General features: G+C 44.1%; 1 protein-coding gene across 3 annotated transcripts in view; it reads left to right on the top strand.

Moving 5' to 3' along the window:
- LOC120946801 (pancreatic lipase-related protein 2-like) overlaps nucleotides 1-18,443 on the top strand; it is a 56,592-nt gene that overhangs the window by 31,660 nt on the left and 6,489 nt on the right. For all 3 annotated transcript variants that reach the window (XM_040361507.1, XM_040361506.1, XM_040361508.1), the window contains exons 6-12: nucleotides 1,362-1,470; nucleotides 2,680-2,790; nucleotides 4,251-4,355; nucleotides 8,392-8,510; nucleotides 13,212-13,341; nucleotides 15,554-15,665; nucleotides 17,543-17,710. In XM_040361507.1, coding sequence (XP_040217441.1) covers nucleotides 1,362-1,470; nucleotides 2,680-2,790; nucleotides 4,251-4,355; nucleotides 8,392-8,510; nucleotides 13,212-13,341; nucleotides 15,554-15,665; nucleotides 17,543-17,710 — 854 coding nt within the window. The remainder of the gene's footprint in view (nucleotides 1-1,361; nucleotides 1,471-2,679; nucleotides 2,791-4,250; nucleotides 4,356-8,391; nucleotides 8,511-13,211; nucleotides 13,342-15,553; nucleotides 15,666-17,542; nucleotides 17,711-18,443) is intronic.

The following is an 18,443-nucleotide window of genomic DNA, read 5'->3' as shown; positions in this document are numbered from 1 at the left end:
GCGTTAAGAACGCGTGATGTACAACACTACGACGAGGCGAGAAAAATAAGTTCACTGCTTCCGAGCATGCGTCAAATTGTTTCTGAGCATGCATGTTTTTTTTCCCGTCGGAATTCCATACAGATGAATGGTTTTCCCGCTAGGATTTTTACCTGCTCTCTTTTTTTTCTTGCAGTTTTCCTGTAGGAAAAAGTCTGATGGAGCATACACACTGGCCCGGATTCAGAGAGCAATTGCGCCTGCGTAACCATAGTTACGCAGCGCAATTGCTTACTTGCCCGGGCGTAACGAGTGTTCTGTATTCAGAGAGCTCGTTACACCCACTGCAGCCTAAGATATGCGTGGCATAAGGCTCTTATGCCCGCATATCTTAGGCTGCATTCTTGCGATGGCTGCTAGGGGGGTGTTCCCGTAGTGGTCAGCGTATAGTATGCAAATTGCATACTAACGCCGATTCACAACGTTACGCGAGCCCTGCGTACGCAGTTTACGTTGTTTGCGTACGGCGTGTTTAGCGTAAGGCTGCCACTTCTAATAGCAGGGGCAGCCAATGCTAAAGTATACCCGTCGTTCCCGCGTCGCAAAATTTACGTCGTTTGCGTAAGTGAATCGTGAATGGCGCTGGACGCCATTCACGTTCACTTTGAAGCAAATGACGTCCTTGCGACGTCATTTACCGCAATGCACGTCGGGAAAGTTTCCCGACGGAGCATGCGCCCTACGCTCGGCGCGGGAACACGCCTCATTTAAATGATTCCCGCCCCCTACGGGATCATTTAAATTGTGCGCGCTTCCGCCGGGCATTTTGCCGGAGCGCCCACGCAATTTACGGAGCTACTGCTCCGTGAATCGTGGGTAGCGCAGAAAATTTGCGGGGGCGTAGGGCAAAAACGGTGCCCTGCGCCTATGTAAAAAAAGCGCAAGGCTACCTGAGATTCCCGGCCAAAAACTCTCATCTGAGTTTTTCCAATGGGAAAACCGGTCGTGTCCGGGGCATTAGAACTCCTGTCAGGTTTTACTGGTATATGGGGCTTTGTTAGAGAGAATTCTCTCACTTCTTGTTTCTGGGACATGAAATAAAAGAAAGCCTCCCCAAAAGGACACAGTAAAAGGAAAACTGACAGATTCTTAACCATTCCACACTCCATAAAGTTTTGGCTTTACAATTTAGGAAATGTCCTAAATAAACATTATAAAAGGCTTTTCAGGATCTGGACTTGTGCTGCTCTAAGTAAGTCCTTTCATTCTGGGATGGACACTATAATTTGAAGTACCACCCGAGAAATTAGTTCATACTGGGAGTAGTCTATATATTGGTACATCTTTTTGATTATCACTTATATTTATCTGTTTGTCCACAGGCAGAACTGAATTACCCCCCATCCAACATTCACATCATTGGACACAGTCTGGGTGCTCACATAGCTGGAGAAGCTGGATGTCGAGTTTCTGGCATTCGCAGGATTACCGGTTTGTATCATACTAACATTGCAGAGCCTTGGTGCCCTATCTGTGTCCTGAGGAACAAACCACCGGGGATCAAGGTAACCGGACACTGAAGGATTGATCACCTGTCAGTCGGTACCTGGCGACAAGTTGAAGGAGATCCAGGCGTAATTCACCTAAGGAGGATCTCCTCCGTAACTACAATCAGAGAGGGCCTGTGGCAGAGGTGTCTCCCTGACGTTCACCAAGGAGGGTCTGTGGCAGAGACATTTCCTCAAGTTCAAGTTGACTAAGGAGGGTCTGTGGCAGGGACTTTATCCTACAAATGTTCGAGTGATACTCCGGGCTGCCAGGTCAGTGAGAGAGGCCTGTCTGGGTACACTAAACCCACTCAGGCAGGAGGGGCGCAGAGAAGTGTTACGCTTGGTAGCAGGACTGTTTCCTATCATTACGCCTGAATTTGCTATTCTTCCTTCTTCTTCAACTTTACTTTCCTCGCCACAAGTTTTATTGTTTTTACCCAGCTGGGTAATAAAGAGCGCAGCAAAGAGCACCTGTTGTGGACATTCTTTTACTTCTACTAAATGCATCATGCACCCCTAGGAATTCGGAAGAGCCACGAGGTAAATGTGCCACCCAAAACAACCAGCAGCTCTACCGGGGGTAGTGCTACATATACATTTATCCAGGGCTTTTTTTCGCAGAGAATAGTTGCAGGAACCAGCCCCCCCCCCCCTAAACCACATACAATGGTGGATGTGGCCAAATTGCACAGTGGGAGGACCTTAAAGGGGCAACAAATACCAGGAGTGTGTTAGGTGTGGCAATCAGGGGTGAGCTACGTACTGGTTTTGGAAGGTGCGGTATATACAAAGTGCAAAAGTTTAGGGTTTCGCTGTATACAGAGTGTAGGGTGGAGCAGTACACTACATATAGAGTGCAGGGTTTAGGGGTGTGCTATGCACAGTGTGCAGGGTTCAGCTCCATTGCACAGGCTGTCCACATCTCACTTCCACTTTTCCTTGGCTCTGACCTGGACCACGTGCTCCCATCTCTCTCCACAGCCACGTGAAATGGCCTGGCGGACTAGATTTGGCCCATGGGCCTTGCATTTGACACGTGATATATATATGAACCAAATCAGGGATTGTGAATTTTATGAACTGCTCTTCGTAATATCCAATAAGGGACCATTTATTTCCATTCTCTTACAATTAATCGTTCTCTCTGCAGGTCTGGACCCGGCTCGACTGTACTTTGAAAATGCAGTAGAAGAAGTCCGGCTTGATTCCTCTGATGCTGGTTTTGTGGATGTCATTCACACTGACACAAAGATGATAATTGGTATTTATCAATACATCTATTTTTTCCTATAGCTGAAAGATAAATCCAGGGTTTGAGTTAAAGAGCAGGGAAACGTGCATAGCAAATGGTACATTGATGTTCTTTGTGTAAACTACAGTCTTAGCTCGCTGTGTGCAATGGACATCCCAAAAATGCTGTTTTTGTGCCATCTATTTTAATAAGTTAAACCACAAAATGCAAGTGGCAACACTTTTTATAAAATTAATAAAAATATAAAGAACAAAAATGAATAGACTGTCTCATTAAGCAATGAATTGTGCATGTGCCAAGGTACAATGCAGGTTTAAAAACCCTGGGCCAGATTCTTAAAAGGCTTACGACCGCGCAACGCCATTCTATTGATACGCCGCGTAACTTCTAGGATGCTCCGGCGTAGCTTTTTTCTGTATTCAGAAAACAAGATACGCCGGAATTTGGCTAAGATCCGACTGGCGTAAGTCTCTTACGCCGTTGTATCTTAGTTGCATATTTACGCTGGCCGCTAGGTGACGCTTCCGTTGATTTCGGCGTAGAATATGCAAATGAGCAAGATAAGCCGATTCAGAAACGTACGTGCGCCTGGCGGATTTTTTTATGTCGTTTACGTAAGGCTTTTTCCGGCGTAAGGTTACTTCTGCTATATTAGGCGTATCCAATGTTAAGTATGGACGTCGGGGCAGCGTCGAATTTTGCTTTGTTTACGTCGTTTGCGTAAGTCGTTCGCAAATAGAGCCTTGCGTAAATTACGTTCACGTCGAAAGCATTGACTTTTTGCGACGTGATTAGGAGCATGCGCACTGGGATACGTTCACGGACGGCGCATGCGCTGTTCGTTAGAGACGTCATTTACGTGGGGTCATGTTTTATATTCCTAAAACACGCCCACCTCTTAAAAATACGAATTTGGCGCGCTTACGCCAGCAGATTTACGCTACGCCGCCGTAACTTAGGGCGCAGGTTCTTTGTGAATCCAGCCCCTGCCTCACTAAGTTACGGCGGCGTAGCGTATCTGAGATACGCTACGCCCGCACAAAGTTACGGCGGGCTATCTGAATCTAGCCCAATCTCTCCTGATAGGAATAATCCATCTATAGTTGATAACACGTTTGATCGATATGCCACACACAGGGAAGTAGATTTTATTCGATAATTGGAAGATATGATTGTAAGTCACCATGCAATCTCATGATCTGATTGATCTAATTCATGAACCAAGCATCTCAGTGCTACCAATTGAGGCAGCACAATCAATATTATTTTGCTCTGGCTGGTTGATTCAACAAATGAAGCGTGTATACCCACCATTAGGGGTCATCCACTTGTGTGTGCAGTGTTGCAATCTTGACCAAATGTAAGTCAGTGAGCGCGACATCCTGGTCACTCGCTCGGCTCTGGCTGTCCTGTGGTACATAAGCATCAAGACAATGAAATGTTAATAAGTATCATGTTCTTTATGACAGGGGCTGGTATGGCAACACCGATTGGACATTTCGATTTTTACCCGAATGGAGGACAGCATATGGTGGGGTGTCCTAATGAGCTGCTATTCCCATTTAGCGCGTCTGGTAATTATCTATGATGCAGTATACATATATACAGTATATACATATTTATACAGAAGCGTGAGAGGGAAGACCTGTGTTGTGCATTGATCACAATATACAGGTACTATACATGGGAAGTGGTAGAGACAGTCAGTAAATACACCACACACCCACACAGATTGAACTAGAATGTCTTTATTCAAACTTCCCAACTATGAAACTACTATTATGTACAAGATTGAAACCCAGAAGGCTTTAACCAATTTATTTCACTTTTGTTGCTTTTAGCTTTCATAGTTAAAGGGAGTTACTGAAGGATTAGGGCTGCTTCACATCTGCAAACAACTGAGAAAAACTGCGGGGTGGAATATTATAGAGAGGCAGCATTTTAGTTGAGGCTGACAATTTTTTTCTCTCTTGCCTTCCCTAGTGGAGAGAACGAAAGCCAGAATTTTTAAATTTCATGGCATAACAGTACAAAGTGTGATAAAACTTTGAGGAAACTCCCATCTGTTTTATCCCCTTCCCCTCCCCTATCTTCCTTTTTGTTCCCTTTGCGCTTCAGTTTTCTTGCTTTTGTTTTCATGCTCTATCTAATCCTTTCCTTTGCTTTCATAAAAAATAAATAACAATTCTGTTCCTCTTCTTTTCCTAATTTCCCTTCCATTTTTTTTTTACTTTGTTTTCTACGCATTGCTTCTTTCATTCCCTTCATTTTACTTTTCATTCCTCCCTTTCCTTTGCTTTCACTCCCTTCATTATCTTTCTATACTTTGTTTCTTCCCTTAACTTTTCTTTCTTTTCCTTTATTTTTATGCTATTCCTTCTCACTTTGATTCTTTCCATTCCCTTTCCCTTCCATTTGTTTTTAAATTTCTTACCTTTCCCTTCCTTTCCAGTCCTTTACCTTCCCCATGCTTTTCATTCCCTTCTTTTGCCCTGCCTTGCCTTTGTTTTAATTACATTCCATTAGGTAGATTCGCAAAGAGTTAGGCCGGCTTATCAGTAGATAAGCCAACCTAACTCTGAATCTACGCCGGCGTTTGTTTAAGTGTATTCTCAAACAGAGATACACTTAAACAAAGCTAAGATAGGCTGGCTTGCGCCGTTCTATATTATCTTGCAATGTTTCTGTTGTCCGCTAGATGGCGCTTCAATTGCGGCCGGCGTAGATTTTGTAAATGAGGGGATACGCCGATTCACCAACGTACGCCAAGCCTACACCGTCGCATTACCTCACTTCCGTAAGGGATAGGCCGCCTAAAGTTATTCCACCTATGAGGTGGAATAACAATGTTAAGTATGGCCGCCGTTCCCGCCGCGAGGTTCGAATTTTTTACGTCGTTTGCGCAAGTCGTCCGCGAATCGTGATTTACGTTGTTTACATACACGTCGAAATCAATAGGCGCGTACAGCCTACTTAGCCGCAATGCGCACTGGGAAATGTAGTCGCCCGGCGCATGCGCAGTGTCAAAAAATGTCAAAAAACGTGAGGTCAAGCCTCATTTCCATACAACACGCCCCCCTCCAAGTCATTTGAATTAGGCGCCCTTACGCCCGCTCGTTTTAGGCTACGCCGCCGAAAATTAGCAGGTAAGTGGTTTGAGAATCACTACTAGCCTAACTAATTTACGGCGGTGTAGCCTAAAAAGGCTAGGCTAGGCCGCCCTAAAGTTAGGCGCCCCTACGTGAATCTACCTAGTAATATTTTCTTTCATTCCATTTCCATTCCTTTCTTTTTCTTCCATTTGATTTCTTTTACTTCTCTTTCTCTCCTCTCTCAGATTCAAATTAACCTTTAGGGCGGTTTCACACTGCAAAACCGCAATGCAGAGGCAGCAGAGTGTACTCGTGCTCACAGTTTCCCATAGACTTCCGAGATTGTGTGTTTTGGTGGATTTTGTTAAAGTGCACCAAAAGTTGTGCATGCTGAATATTTGGCAGACTTCAAGAAAAAGCACCAAAAACATGCGATTTAAAAGAAGTCTTTGGCAAACTGTGGATAACCTGCATAAAAAACACGGGTTTCTTTCTACCACTGTCCCAAAGTTGAAGCGAAGTTCCACCCAAAAGTGGAACTTCCGCTTTAAGCACTCCTCACCCCCTTACATGCCACATTTGGCATGTCATTTTTTGGGGGGTGAGTGGGGGGCTTCGGTAGGAGTGGGACTTCCTGTCCCACTTCCTCCTTCCACCCATGGACCGCCTAGGCGACTCCTGCTCTCGCCTTAGGCGTCCCCTCCCTTTAGGCGATCTCCTGGGACAAGTGACAGGTCCCAGGAGATCGCGTGTCCATTCATAGAGCGCAGCGCGACTCGCGCATGCACAGTGAGTGCCGGCCCGTGAAGTCGAAAGTTGTCACGGCCGGGTGCCCACAATATGAATGGAGGCGCCTCCGGAGAGGGGGGAGAAGAGCTCGGACCGTGAAGCAGGTAAGTGTCTGTTTATTAAAAGTCAGCAGCTACACTTTTTGTAGCCGCTGACTTTAAATAAACATAAAAAGGCTGGAACTCCGCTTTAACCACTTAAGCCCCAGACAATATGCAGCTAAATGCCCAGGCCAGGTTTTGCGATTCGGCACTGCGTCGCTTTAACAGACAATTGCGCGGTCGTGCGACGTGGCTCCCAAACAAAATTGACGTCCTTTTTTTCCCACAAATAGAGCTTTCTTTTGGTGGTATTTGATCACCTCATCGTTTTTTATTTTGTGCGCTATAAACAAAAATAGAGCGACAGTTTTAAAAAAAATGCAATATTTTTTACTTTTTTCTATAATAAATATCCCCCAAAAATATATAAAAAAAAAATGTTCCCTCAGTTTAGGCCAATAGGTATTCTTCTACATATTTTTGGTAAAACAAATCGTTTGGTTTGCGCAAAATGTATAGCGTTTACAAAATAGGGGATAGTTTTATTGCGTTTTTATTAATTAATTTTTTTACTACTAATGGCGGCGATCAGCGATTTTTTTCGTGACTGCGACATTATGGCGGACACTTCGGACAATTTTGACACATTTTTGGGACCATTGTCATTTTCACAGCAAAAAATGCATTTAAATTGCATTCTTTATTGTGAAAATGACAGTTGCAGTTTGGGAGTTAACCACAGGGGGCGCTGAAGGAGTTAGGGTTCACCTAGTGTGTGTTTACAACTGTAGGGGGGTGTGGCTGTAGGTCTGACATCATCGATCGTGTCTCCTTATAAAAGGGATGACGGGATCGATGCAGCCGCCACAGTGAAGCACGGGGAAGCCGTGTTTACATACGGCTCTCCCCGTTCTTCAGCTCCGGAGAGCTCATCCAGGATCGCTCCCGCGGAGCATGCGGCGGTCGTTAAGCTCTCCTCTGTGGCACCAGGCAGACTTCAAAAGAATCCCCAGCCTGAGACTCCTCCCACCTTATAAGGGGGCACCCAATGTCACCGTTCAAGCCCTAGTAAGAGGGACCACCTGTCTACAATCTGACCATATAGTGTTTACACAATCAAGTTTAGATCTACTAAAACTATGTGATATGAGGATCTACTTAAAGGGGTTGTAAAATGTTCGTTTTTTATTTTCTAAATAGGTTAATTTAAGCTAGTGCATTGTTGGTTCACTTACCTTTTCCTTTGATTTCCCTTCTAAATGTTTTTTTTCTTTGTTTTCTTTGTCTGAATTTCTCACTTCCTGTTCTTCCTCAGTAAGCTGTTCTAAATGACTTTCCACCGCTCGGATGATGGTGGAAAGTTTACTGAGGAGAAACAGGAAGTGAGAAATTCAAACAGAGAAAAAAAACATTTAGAAGGGAAATCGAAGGAAAAGGTAAGTGAACCAACAATGCACTAGCTTAAAGGAACCAATTTTGAAAATAAAAGACGAACCTTTACAACTCCTTTAATCTATCCATTCAATTTACATCCAGTCAGAGAGGCTCTTTCACTATATACCGTAGAGTTAGTAAAACAAAAGAAGATTGTACATTCAAACTTTAACATGTGTGGTGAGCTATAGAAGTAAGATCCAGTTTTCTGTATATTATATTAAGCAGCAACATATATTTTTTTTAATTGGCAGGCATTTTCAACACGCTGGCCTGCAGCCACTTCCGTTCGTTCCTCTATTACACGCACAGCATCCGATTCCCCGACGGCTTCGTCAGCTACCCCTGTGGCAGCTACAGGGACTTCACCTCTGTAAGTTGTTGCCAGTAGCAACCAATTGGAATTCACTGTTTGATTTATGAAGATTTTAAACAAGAATTCTGAATGGTTATTATAGATAGAATCTCAAATTTTGTGCCAATTCTCATTTTATTCGTTTTTAATTTTCAATTTCCTGTCTTCTTTCAGCACTTATAATTAATTAATTTTTATCAATTGTAATTGTGATTTGCAAAACGTATGACATTTTATTTCTTGCAAAAAAAAGGAAAAGCTTTTAAATACACTGAAAGGAAATCATGCACATCCGCTTCCTCTCTGTCTGCTCCCTGGCCAGTGCGGGCGGGTAATGCCTGATTTATGTTGTGTATAGTAAGTTTGTGAAATAGATGCTGCCTTGGCTACTATTGTAGAAACTGAGCAGCTTCATATATTGGAGAAACTGCCATAAATTAGATTTACATTTGGATTTAAAGTGGATCTCCCGGAAATTAGGGTTGTCCCGATAAAACTTTTTTAGCACCGAGTACGAGTACCGATACTTTTTTTCAAGTACTCGCCGATACCGATTAACGATACTTTTTTTTAAATGTGTCCCCAAGTGCAGCCATGTCCCCCCACAAATGCAGCCATGTCCCCCCCATATATGCAGCCATGTCCCCCCACATATGCAGCCACATATGTCCCCCCACATATGCAGCCATGTCCCCCCCCATATATGCAGCCATGTCTCCCCCCATATCCAGCCATGTCCCCCCCATATCCAGCCATGTCTCCCCCATATCCAGCCATGTCCCCCCACAGATGCAGCCATGTCCCCCCCATATCCAGCCATGTCCCCCCCATATCCAGCCATGTCCCCCCCATATGCAGCCATGTCCCCCCATATCCAGCCATGCCCCCCCCCATATGCAGCCATGTCCCCCCCATATGCAGCCATGTCCCCCCCATATGCAGCCATGTCCCCCCCCATATCCAGCCATGTCCCCCCCATATGCAGCCATGTCCCCCCCATATCCAGCCATGTCCCACCCATATATGCAGCCATGTCCTACCGTACATGCTGCCACGCCGTCGCTTGGTTAATACGGGCGGGGAACATTACAGCTTTGAATAGCTGTAGTCTTTCACGCAGCGCTGCGTATAGACACTCCCCCTTGCTCGGGATTGGACAGTTCACCCGAGCAAGGGGGAGTGTCTATACGCGGCGCGGTGGGAAAGACTACAGCTATTCAAATGAAAGCTGTAATGTTCCCCGCCCGTATTAACCAAGCGGGGATGCGGCGGGATGCGGCGTAGCGGCGGGATGCGGCGACGGGGGGGGGGGGAGTATTCTTTTTCGGTATCGGGGGTATTTGCGGGAGTACGAGTACTCCCGCAAATACTCGGAATCGGTCCCGATATCGATACTAGTATCGGTATCGGGACAACCTTACTGGAAATGTTTTATTTTTTATAGATGTTGCTGGGAAGATGAAATCAGACAGAGCGGTGAAATGGAAAAATGCAGCGGAAAGGAAAGATCATTTTTTGTATTCACTCCGCTCATTTCCATTTGAACTATATCTAAAGCCAAAACCTAATTTTAGTTTTTGGATACAGTAGCAACGGGTTAGAAGCTTTGTAAGGTTTTATTGCTATATCTCTGTTAGAGAGATACAACCTCTCAATTTATCTTGGTGACCCTTGTCACTGGTATTGAAAGGAAGGGAGAAGCCAACATTTTGAGTTGTCCCCCGAACGGTAATATACTGTAGAAGAAATCTCTCAATAGGGAAACTTGTTCTGGTGACAATTGTCTAAGAGGGTATTTTCCTCACTGCCAAGAACCGCAAACCAGGCAGAGACAGAAAATGCAGTAAAAATCACACCTTTAATGTAATAGCTAAAAAAAACACAGATTAGGAACGCAGTCAAAAACAGAAGCCAGGGTTTTGGAAGCCAGAGTGGGTAATCAGATGAGCCAGGATCAGGGAACCAGAGGTCAGTATAGTCAGGAGCCAAAAATTAGGAACAGGAATCAGAAGAGAAGTCAGCCAGGCCAAGTCATACACAGGAACACACTGGAGATGTTGACCAAGCGAGGGCACGGAGGGAATGAGAAAATCTGTTTAAATAGCCAAAAGTGACTGGCTGTAGGCTTGACTAAGGAGGTATTGGTAACCAGATGAGTCACTGTGGAAACAATGAATGGCTGGTAATTAACCAACAGCTGAGCAGCCTCTGGAAATCCTAATAAATACCAAGGGCCAGATTCTCTAAGATTCTGCGTTGGCGTAGTGTAAGCCATTTACACCACGCCACCGCAACTTACTGGAGCAAGTGCCGTATTCTCCAAGCACTTGCTCCGTAATTTGCGGCGGCGTAGTGTAAATGGCCCGGCGTATGGCCGCGGCTTGTATTCAAATTAAGCACGCCGATCGAACTGCGCATGCGCCGGGCGGAAAAAGAGCCCAGTGCGCATGCTCCAGCTCACGACGGAAATGTCAATGACGCCGACGTGAGCATCATTGACGTAAAGTCGTATTCGCGGACGACTTAGTAAAACGGCGTAACCAACGGAAAAAGACGACGCGGACCCGACGCCATACTTAACATGGCATACGGCGGACTGGCGTAAGGTTACCCCTCATATAGCAGGGGTAACCTTACGCTTACGGAAACGACGTAAACGACGACTACGCGACGCAAATTCGTTCGGGAATTGGCTTATCAGGCTAATTTGCATAGTCAAATGAGAACTGAACGTAAACGCCACCTAGCGGCCAGCGTCGAATTACATCGAAGATCCGACGGTGTAAGTGACTTACACCTGTCGGATCTTGGCCGTATCTATGCGAAAATGATTCTAGGAATCACTCGCATAGATACCCGGGGCCAAAAACAGAGATACGACGGTGTTTCCTGAGATACACCGTCGTAACTCTTTTTGAGAATCTGGCCCCAAATCCTGCAAGAGTTGGGCAGCCATCTTGACTTAGAATAATAGCTCCATGTAAAAAGAAGATTTTGTGTCATTTGGTGTGCCTGCAGTGTGGGAGTAAGGTAGGGACAGAGACCCTGCTGCAGAGGGAGACACTAGGAGCAGAATTAGGGAGATAGAGGTACCTGTCAAAGAGGGAAAGAGTAGGTTTTCAGGGTGTCTCCTCTGCCAGCTTCCTGGACAATTTCCCACTGGCAGCCAAATATCTGCAGAGACTTTTGGGGGATAACGGTATGACCCAGTAATACCACCACCCCTCCAAGGGGTGTGCTCCTCTGGCATCCTGTAATTGGTACATGTGCATCATAACACTGTGTGGTGCTACCCCTAAAGGTGCCGTTGTAAATTTTTAGGTTCTTTCCCAGCACAGTGCAGAGGCAGTCAGGCACAGACCAACAGTCCATTCACTTCGGCTCATTGAAAAGTCTAGGTCTAGGGTATGTCTTTTTAGAGTTTATTTTCTTGTAGAACTGGCAGAAGGAGGAAATTTGGGGAGATGTGGGATACTCCAAAACATCAGGTATTGCTGGGAGAGGACCCTTCTCTCTCACAGGTAAAGGTAGACTGGGACAGTCTACCAGTCTACAAGTTCACGGCTGGGGACCATGAAGCAAGTTGAAGATCAGGCAAAGGTAGACTGGAGCAGTCTACAGGTTCATGGCTCGGGGGCAGCACAGAAAAGATTCTCTACTCAGTCTATAGGCACATCCTTTTGTAGAGTAGTCCAGCATCCAGTCCAAAGGGCTCCCAGGGCAAGCAAGCCCCTTTCCTCCAGGTAACAGATCCATTCCCTCAGGAGGGAAAAAGACGCTCATCTCAGGGCTAAGCACTGTTTAACAGCATCTAGCCACCACCTGGCCAGACCATCCCAGGGATTGGCTAGAATTTGATCAACATTCAGGCTCCCTAAGTTCAAAAAAATTCCTCTAGAGCCTGTGAAGCCCTCAACAGACTAGACTACAACAACTACTGCTCCCCTGATTACAGCATAAGCCAAAAAATGTATTTACTTAGCAACTTCACTAAGTGGGTGCTACAACTCTGGGAAAATAAACTTTATTTTATTACTTCTATGGTCTACAACAGGGCTCTCCAAACTTTCTAAACAAAGGGCCAGTTTAGTGTCCTTCAGACTTTAGAGGGGCCAGACTGTGGCCGTTAGGTGTGGAAAAGGTCTCGACATGAATTGGAATATACAATGCTCCATCTTTGCTGTCAGTGGAAGGAATTGTGCCCCATCATTGGTGTCAGTGGGAGGAATTGTGCCCCATCATTGGTGTCAGTGAGGGGAAATTTCCCATTTTTATCAGTGGAAGAAATATTGCCCCAGGAGCTGGATAAAAACAAGCAAAGGGCCACATCTGGCCCCAGGGCCGCAGTTTGGAGACCACTGGTCTACAACATACTATAGTAGTCTCACTCTAACTGCCTTTTTTGTGCCTATACAATTTCTACAATATATAATCAGTGTGGTGATTTCTCTCAGTCGTTGGATACTCTGATTAGGCCCTCCCCACACACTGAACAGGAAGTGAAGGTAAATGTCCCAATTAGAGCACAGGTTTAAAAAAAATTACAGGTTATTTTTACCATTCCCTTCTCCATTAAAAAAGGAAAGTTTCGGCTTTTACTATAATTTTAAGCTAATCTACAAAACTGAAAAACTAAAACCCTGATTATTGCCCTGTGATGTCATTTCCTCTGAGCAGCGCCATGTTGTAACAATAAATGGTTGTGTCTTCTCCCCGCAGGGTTCCTGTTTCCCCTGCCCCTTTCAGAGATGCCCCACTATGGGCCATCACTCAGAACAGTATTACAACATCACAGACCAGAAGATGAAGCTCTACCTGAACACTGGCACGGATCTTCAGCACTTCTCCAGTGAGTATTACTGGAAGACCACCGGAGCCAATTAAAGAGCATCTGTTTCAAGCCAAGCGTATGAATCAACCTACAACAACTTGGACCCCCCCCCCCCCCGCCCATTCTGGGCAAAATCATCACCCCTAGCGCCAAAGTCAAAAGTCTCGGGGTCATCTTTGACTCTCACATGACATTGGACGCACAAATAGGGTCAGTAGTCAGCGGATCTCACCATCTGCTGCGCCTACTACGCAGACTTACTCCTTTTATTCCCAAGGAAGACATAGCGGTCGTGGTGGGAGCTATTGTAAACTCAAGATTGGACTATGCAAATGCCCTTTACCTCGGACTCCCCAAGTACCAAATCGCTCGTCTACAAGTCGTTCAAAATACGGCCGCTAGACTTGTGACTGGGAAAAAACCTTGGGAATCAATCTCACCTTCACTGAGAGCCCTTCACTGGTTACCAGTAAAAGACAGAATCACTTTTAAAGCACTCTGTCTAACGCATAGATGTATCTATGGGAATGCTCCCCATTATATATGCGAAAAAATAAAAGCTCATAATCCCAATCGCGTTCTGCGATCCACCAATCAAAATTTCCTCCAGATACCCAAAGCCAGATAAAAGTCCAAAGGAGAAAGGAGATTCGCGGTCCAAGGGCCTAGACTATGGAACGCTTTACCAACCAGCATTCGGTTGGAGGAGAACCACTTGACGTTCAGGAGAAAGATCAAGACTAATCTCTTTTGATACCAAAGGAGTCAGGAACAACAAGCGCCCAGAGGCGATTAAGTTCGCATGTGCTGCGCTATATAAGTTTTCATTCATTCATCTTGGGCTTTATTTTATTTTATTTTTTTGCTGTTCAGTTTCTTAATTTTTTTTCTTCATTTTCCAGGAGATGACCTGGAGAGGTGTACCATGCTGAATTCTGTACAATATATGATGATGTAATGGGGCATAAATAGAATGTGGAAATTGGTCGGATGTGTAAAAATAGAAGTTCTCATTTAATTCAACGCATGTTCTATTGACTAGTAGTATTTGGTCACCTTCAGCTGGACCTGGACTATAATGCTGAAAACATTTTGCTGTTCATCCAAGCCTCTGCTAATGAACAATCTGAACATTAGAACAGAAGAAGCAAAGCAAAGATGAGCAGCGAACATTATCAACATCACAAAACAAGTCCAGCTGAATATGGCTATCTACTACTGAGTATAAAAATGTGAACAAAAAAAAAACTATTCTGCAGTTTTTGGGGGACATAAATAAAATTGGCAGAATATATATAAATAGTGAAATTGTGCAGAATTCAATACCCTTAGATGGGTTCAGGTAGATGGGCGCATCTTTCAGGCGGCGTAGCGTATTTACGCTACGCCGCCTTAAGTCAGAGAGGCAAGTGCTGTATTCACAAAGCACTTGCCTCCTAAGTTACAGCGGCGTAGCGTAAATGGGGCTGGTGTAACCGCGCTTAATTCAAATGAGGATGAGGGGGCGTGTTTTATGTAAATGATTGGTGACCCGGCGTGATTGACGTTTTTTACGAACGCTGCATGCGCCGTCCGTGGACATATCCCAGTGTGCATTGCTCCAAAGTACGCCGCAAGGATGTATTGGTTTCGACGTGAACGTAAATTACGTCCAGCCCCATTCACGGACGACTTACGCCAACATTGTAAAATTTTCAAATTTCGACGCGGGAACGACGGCCATACTTAACATTGGCTAGGCCACCTAGGGGGCAGCTTTATCTTTACGCCGGCGTACCTCTTACGGAAATGGCGTATCTTTACTGCGACGGCCGTGCATACGTCCGTGAATCGGCGTATCTAGTCATTTGCATATGCTACGCCAAACCCAACGGAAGCGCCACCTAGTGGCCAGCGTTAAAATGCACCCTAAGATACAACGGCGTAGGAGACTTACGCCGCTCGTATCTTAGCCTAATTTAAGCGTATCTGGTTTCCAGAATACGCTTAAATTTACGACGGCGTAGATTCAGAGTTACGACGGCGTATCTACTGATACGCCGGCGTAACCCTACGTGAATCTAGCTACCTGTTTTTTTTTTCCTTGTTTGAGATCTGATGAAATAAGATGATAAACCCCCAAAAAGCTTTACAGCTGTCAGGATTGGAATTTCCTGTGAAAGAAATAATGGAAATGAATGTTTCATGCTGAAAATCTGAATAACCTCCTGACATTCTACCTTTTCTGCAGGTTGGAGATATAAAATTTCTCTAACATTAAATGGGACGGCAGAAACATTGGGGAAAATGTACATATCCCTTTATGGGGCTGGAGGTAACGTGACCAAGGATCATCTGGAGAGGTAGGACATAGTGCGGCTCTAAACATAATCTATGACTATGCCGTGGCAAAATAAAAAGTAATATACTGTACCTTACTATGTGTGCGCTGAAATGTCTCATATAGAACTGGACATGTAGAAAACGGCTGGTGTTTGTAAAGCTCAAAAGCTGAAACTGAAAATTACATAGATCGAAATTCGGCTGGTTCAGGAGGGACTGGTCAAATTTTGGTTCATATTTGGGCAGCATGGGCAGGCTTATTGTACCCAAGTCTATCCATTGATCGACTTGGGTAGAAATATGCGGTTACTGCCAGTGGTTATAGAAAATTTTGAAATCTGCGGGCCAGGGAAAGCTCCCGGCACCCCCCCCCCCCACTTAAGACCCGGACCATTATGTAGGTTAAAGACCTTGCCCCTTTTTGCGATTCGGCACTGCGTCGCTTTAACTGACAATTGCGCGGTCGTGCGACGTGGCTCCCAAACAAAATTGGCGTTCTTTTTTTTCCCACAAATAGAGATTTCTTTTGGTGGTATTCGATCACCTCTGCGGTTTTTATTTGTTGCACTATAAACAAAAATAGAGCGACAATTTTGAAAAAAATTCAATATTTTTTACTTTTTGCTATAATAAATAACCCCCTAAAATATATAAAAAAAAACTTTTTTTCTCCTCAGTTTAGGCCGATCAGTATTCTTCTACATATTTTTGGTAAAAAAAATCGCAATAAGCGTTTATTAATTGGTTTGCGCAAAAAAATTATAGTGTTTACAAAATAGGGGATAGTTTTATTGCATTTTTATAAAAAAAAACAAATGTTTTACTTCTAATGGCAGCGATCAGCGATTTTTTTCGTGACTGCGGACACATCGGACAATTTTGACACATTTTTGGGACCATTGTCATTTTCACAGCAAAAAATGCTATAAAAATGCATTGTTTACTGTGAAAATGCCAATTGCAGTTTGGGAGTTAACCACTAGGGGGCGCTGAAGGGGTTAAGTGTGACCTCATATGTGTTTCTAACTGTGGGGGGGCGGGGCTGGACGTGTGACGTCATTGATTGCCTTTCCTTATATCAGGAAACAGAGGATCAATGACAGCACCACTGTGAAGAACGGGGAAGGTGTGTTTACACACACACCTCTCCCCGTTCTTCAGCTCCGGGGACCAATCGCGGGACTCCGGCGGCGATCAGGTCCGCGGGTCCCGTGGTCACGGAGCTTCGGACTTAACACACCATACACACTATCAGTTTTCCTGCTGGTTTTCTCTTCAGGTTTATCAAAACCATGTAGTACAAGGGCCTGCCTGATTGCATTCAAATTGAAACGCTTAAGGTTTGACCTCATATTAGATGGTTTTGGTAAACCTGAAGAGAAAACCATCAGGAAAACTGATAGTGTGTATGGGGCTTAATACAGAATGCAGTGAGTAAACACATTTCCACTCATAATACAGGCAATGTTTCCTCTTGTCCTGTTATGGGACTGCCTTCCAGCTACTGTCTCCCTGAACCCAGAAGGTGGATATTCAGGGTGATCCCCAGCTGGGGAAAGCCCTCTTTCTTGTCAGCCTACATCTGGCTCAGGAACTGCTTTAAGCTTCCCACAAGGATCAACTCTCCCCCTGTTAAAAAGCCATTTGTGTTCAGGAAGCTATGTATGTCACTGGGTCTTAAATAAGGTATGCAATGAAACCTGTAAGGTTATATATAATCATTTAATTTGCATATTTATGAGGGGGTGTGGGCCAGGGAGAGAAAAAATATAAGCAGAAAAAACTTTTAAATTTCTTTTTATATATATAAAAATTCAATGTGTGTATTTTTTTTATAGTCGTTTACCATTAAACAGTCATGAATTTAGTCTTTTCCTTCTTTTTTCCCCCTTTGTAGTGGAAATCTGGTCCCTGGAGACACCTACTCTAAGTTTATTGATTCCGCAGTTAAGCTTCATCCATTAGATCGTGTAACATTCTACTGGACCCCAATACTATTCAACATCTTTAAAAAGCAGCTGGGAGCAGCCAGGATGGACATGCAAACTGGAGAAGATGGAACCATGTAAGCCACTCACAATATTGCGTATCAGAGAGGAACCAGAGCTGATTGGGTTAGAGACAGCTGGGAGACAATAAACTTAAGCTGGCCATACACTAGTAGAATTTGATTGCGAAAATTTGATAGAGAAGGATGGGAAACTTTTCTCAAATAAACAAATTTTCAACAGCACATGTGATTTTAGTTTGTAAAAGTCCATTCATTCCAAAATCGATTGTTAAAAGCAAACTGAGTTTTGAAGTATTTTATAATTTAATTTGTCAGTCATCAAATGACCTGAGAATTTTCATTAAAATGTTCATATGAACAATTGTTTGAGAATCTACTAGTTAGTGTAAGTTCAGTTTGATTTCTCTGTGAAGTAAAACAAGATGTAAGGCTCCATGCACACTGAAGCTGATAAAAGCTATTAAAAAAACGCCAGTAGCTTTGCAGGGAGCCTTTCAACGTTTTTTAGCAATTTTGTAGCTTTTTTTTTTCAATGGATTAAAAAACACTGGCACCGGCGTTTTTGAGCGTTTTTAAACATTTTTCTGCGTTTTTCAGCGTTTTGCTTTTTTAGTGCTTTTTTTTCCACCAAAAAACGTCACTTTGAACGCAAATTTCGGGCATTCAGAAAAAAGCCAATAAACTCCAAAGCTCATTAACACTAAAAAACGCCCAGGTGTGCATGGGCACATAGGCTAACATAGAGTTCAGTTTATGGGCTTTTAAAAAAAAAAAAGTGTGCATGGAG

This window comes from Rana temporaria, chromosome 8 (assembly GCF_905171775.1).
Source record: "Rana temporaria chromosome 8, aRanTem1.1, whole genome shotgun sequence".
NCBI classification, from domain to species: Eukaryota; Metazoa; Chordata; class Amphibia; order Anura; family Ranidae; genus Rana; species Rana temporaria.
Note: the sequence above shows the minus strand (reverse complement) of the source record. Positions and strands in the feature narration are given on the sequence as shown.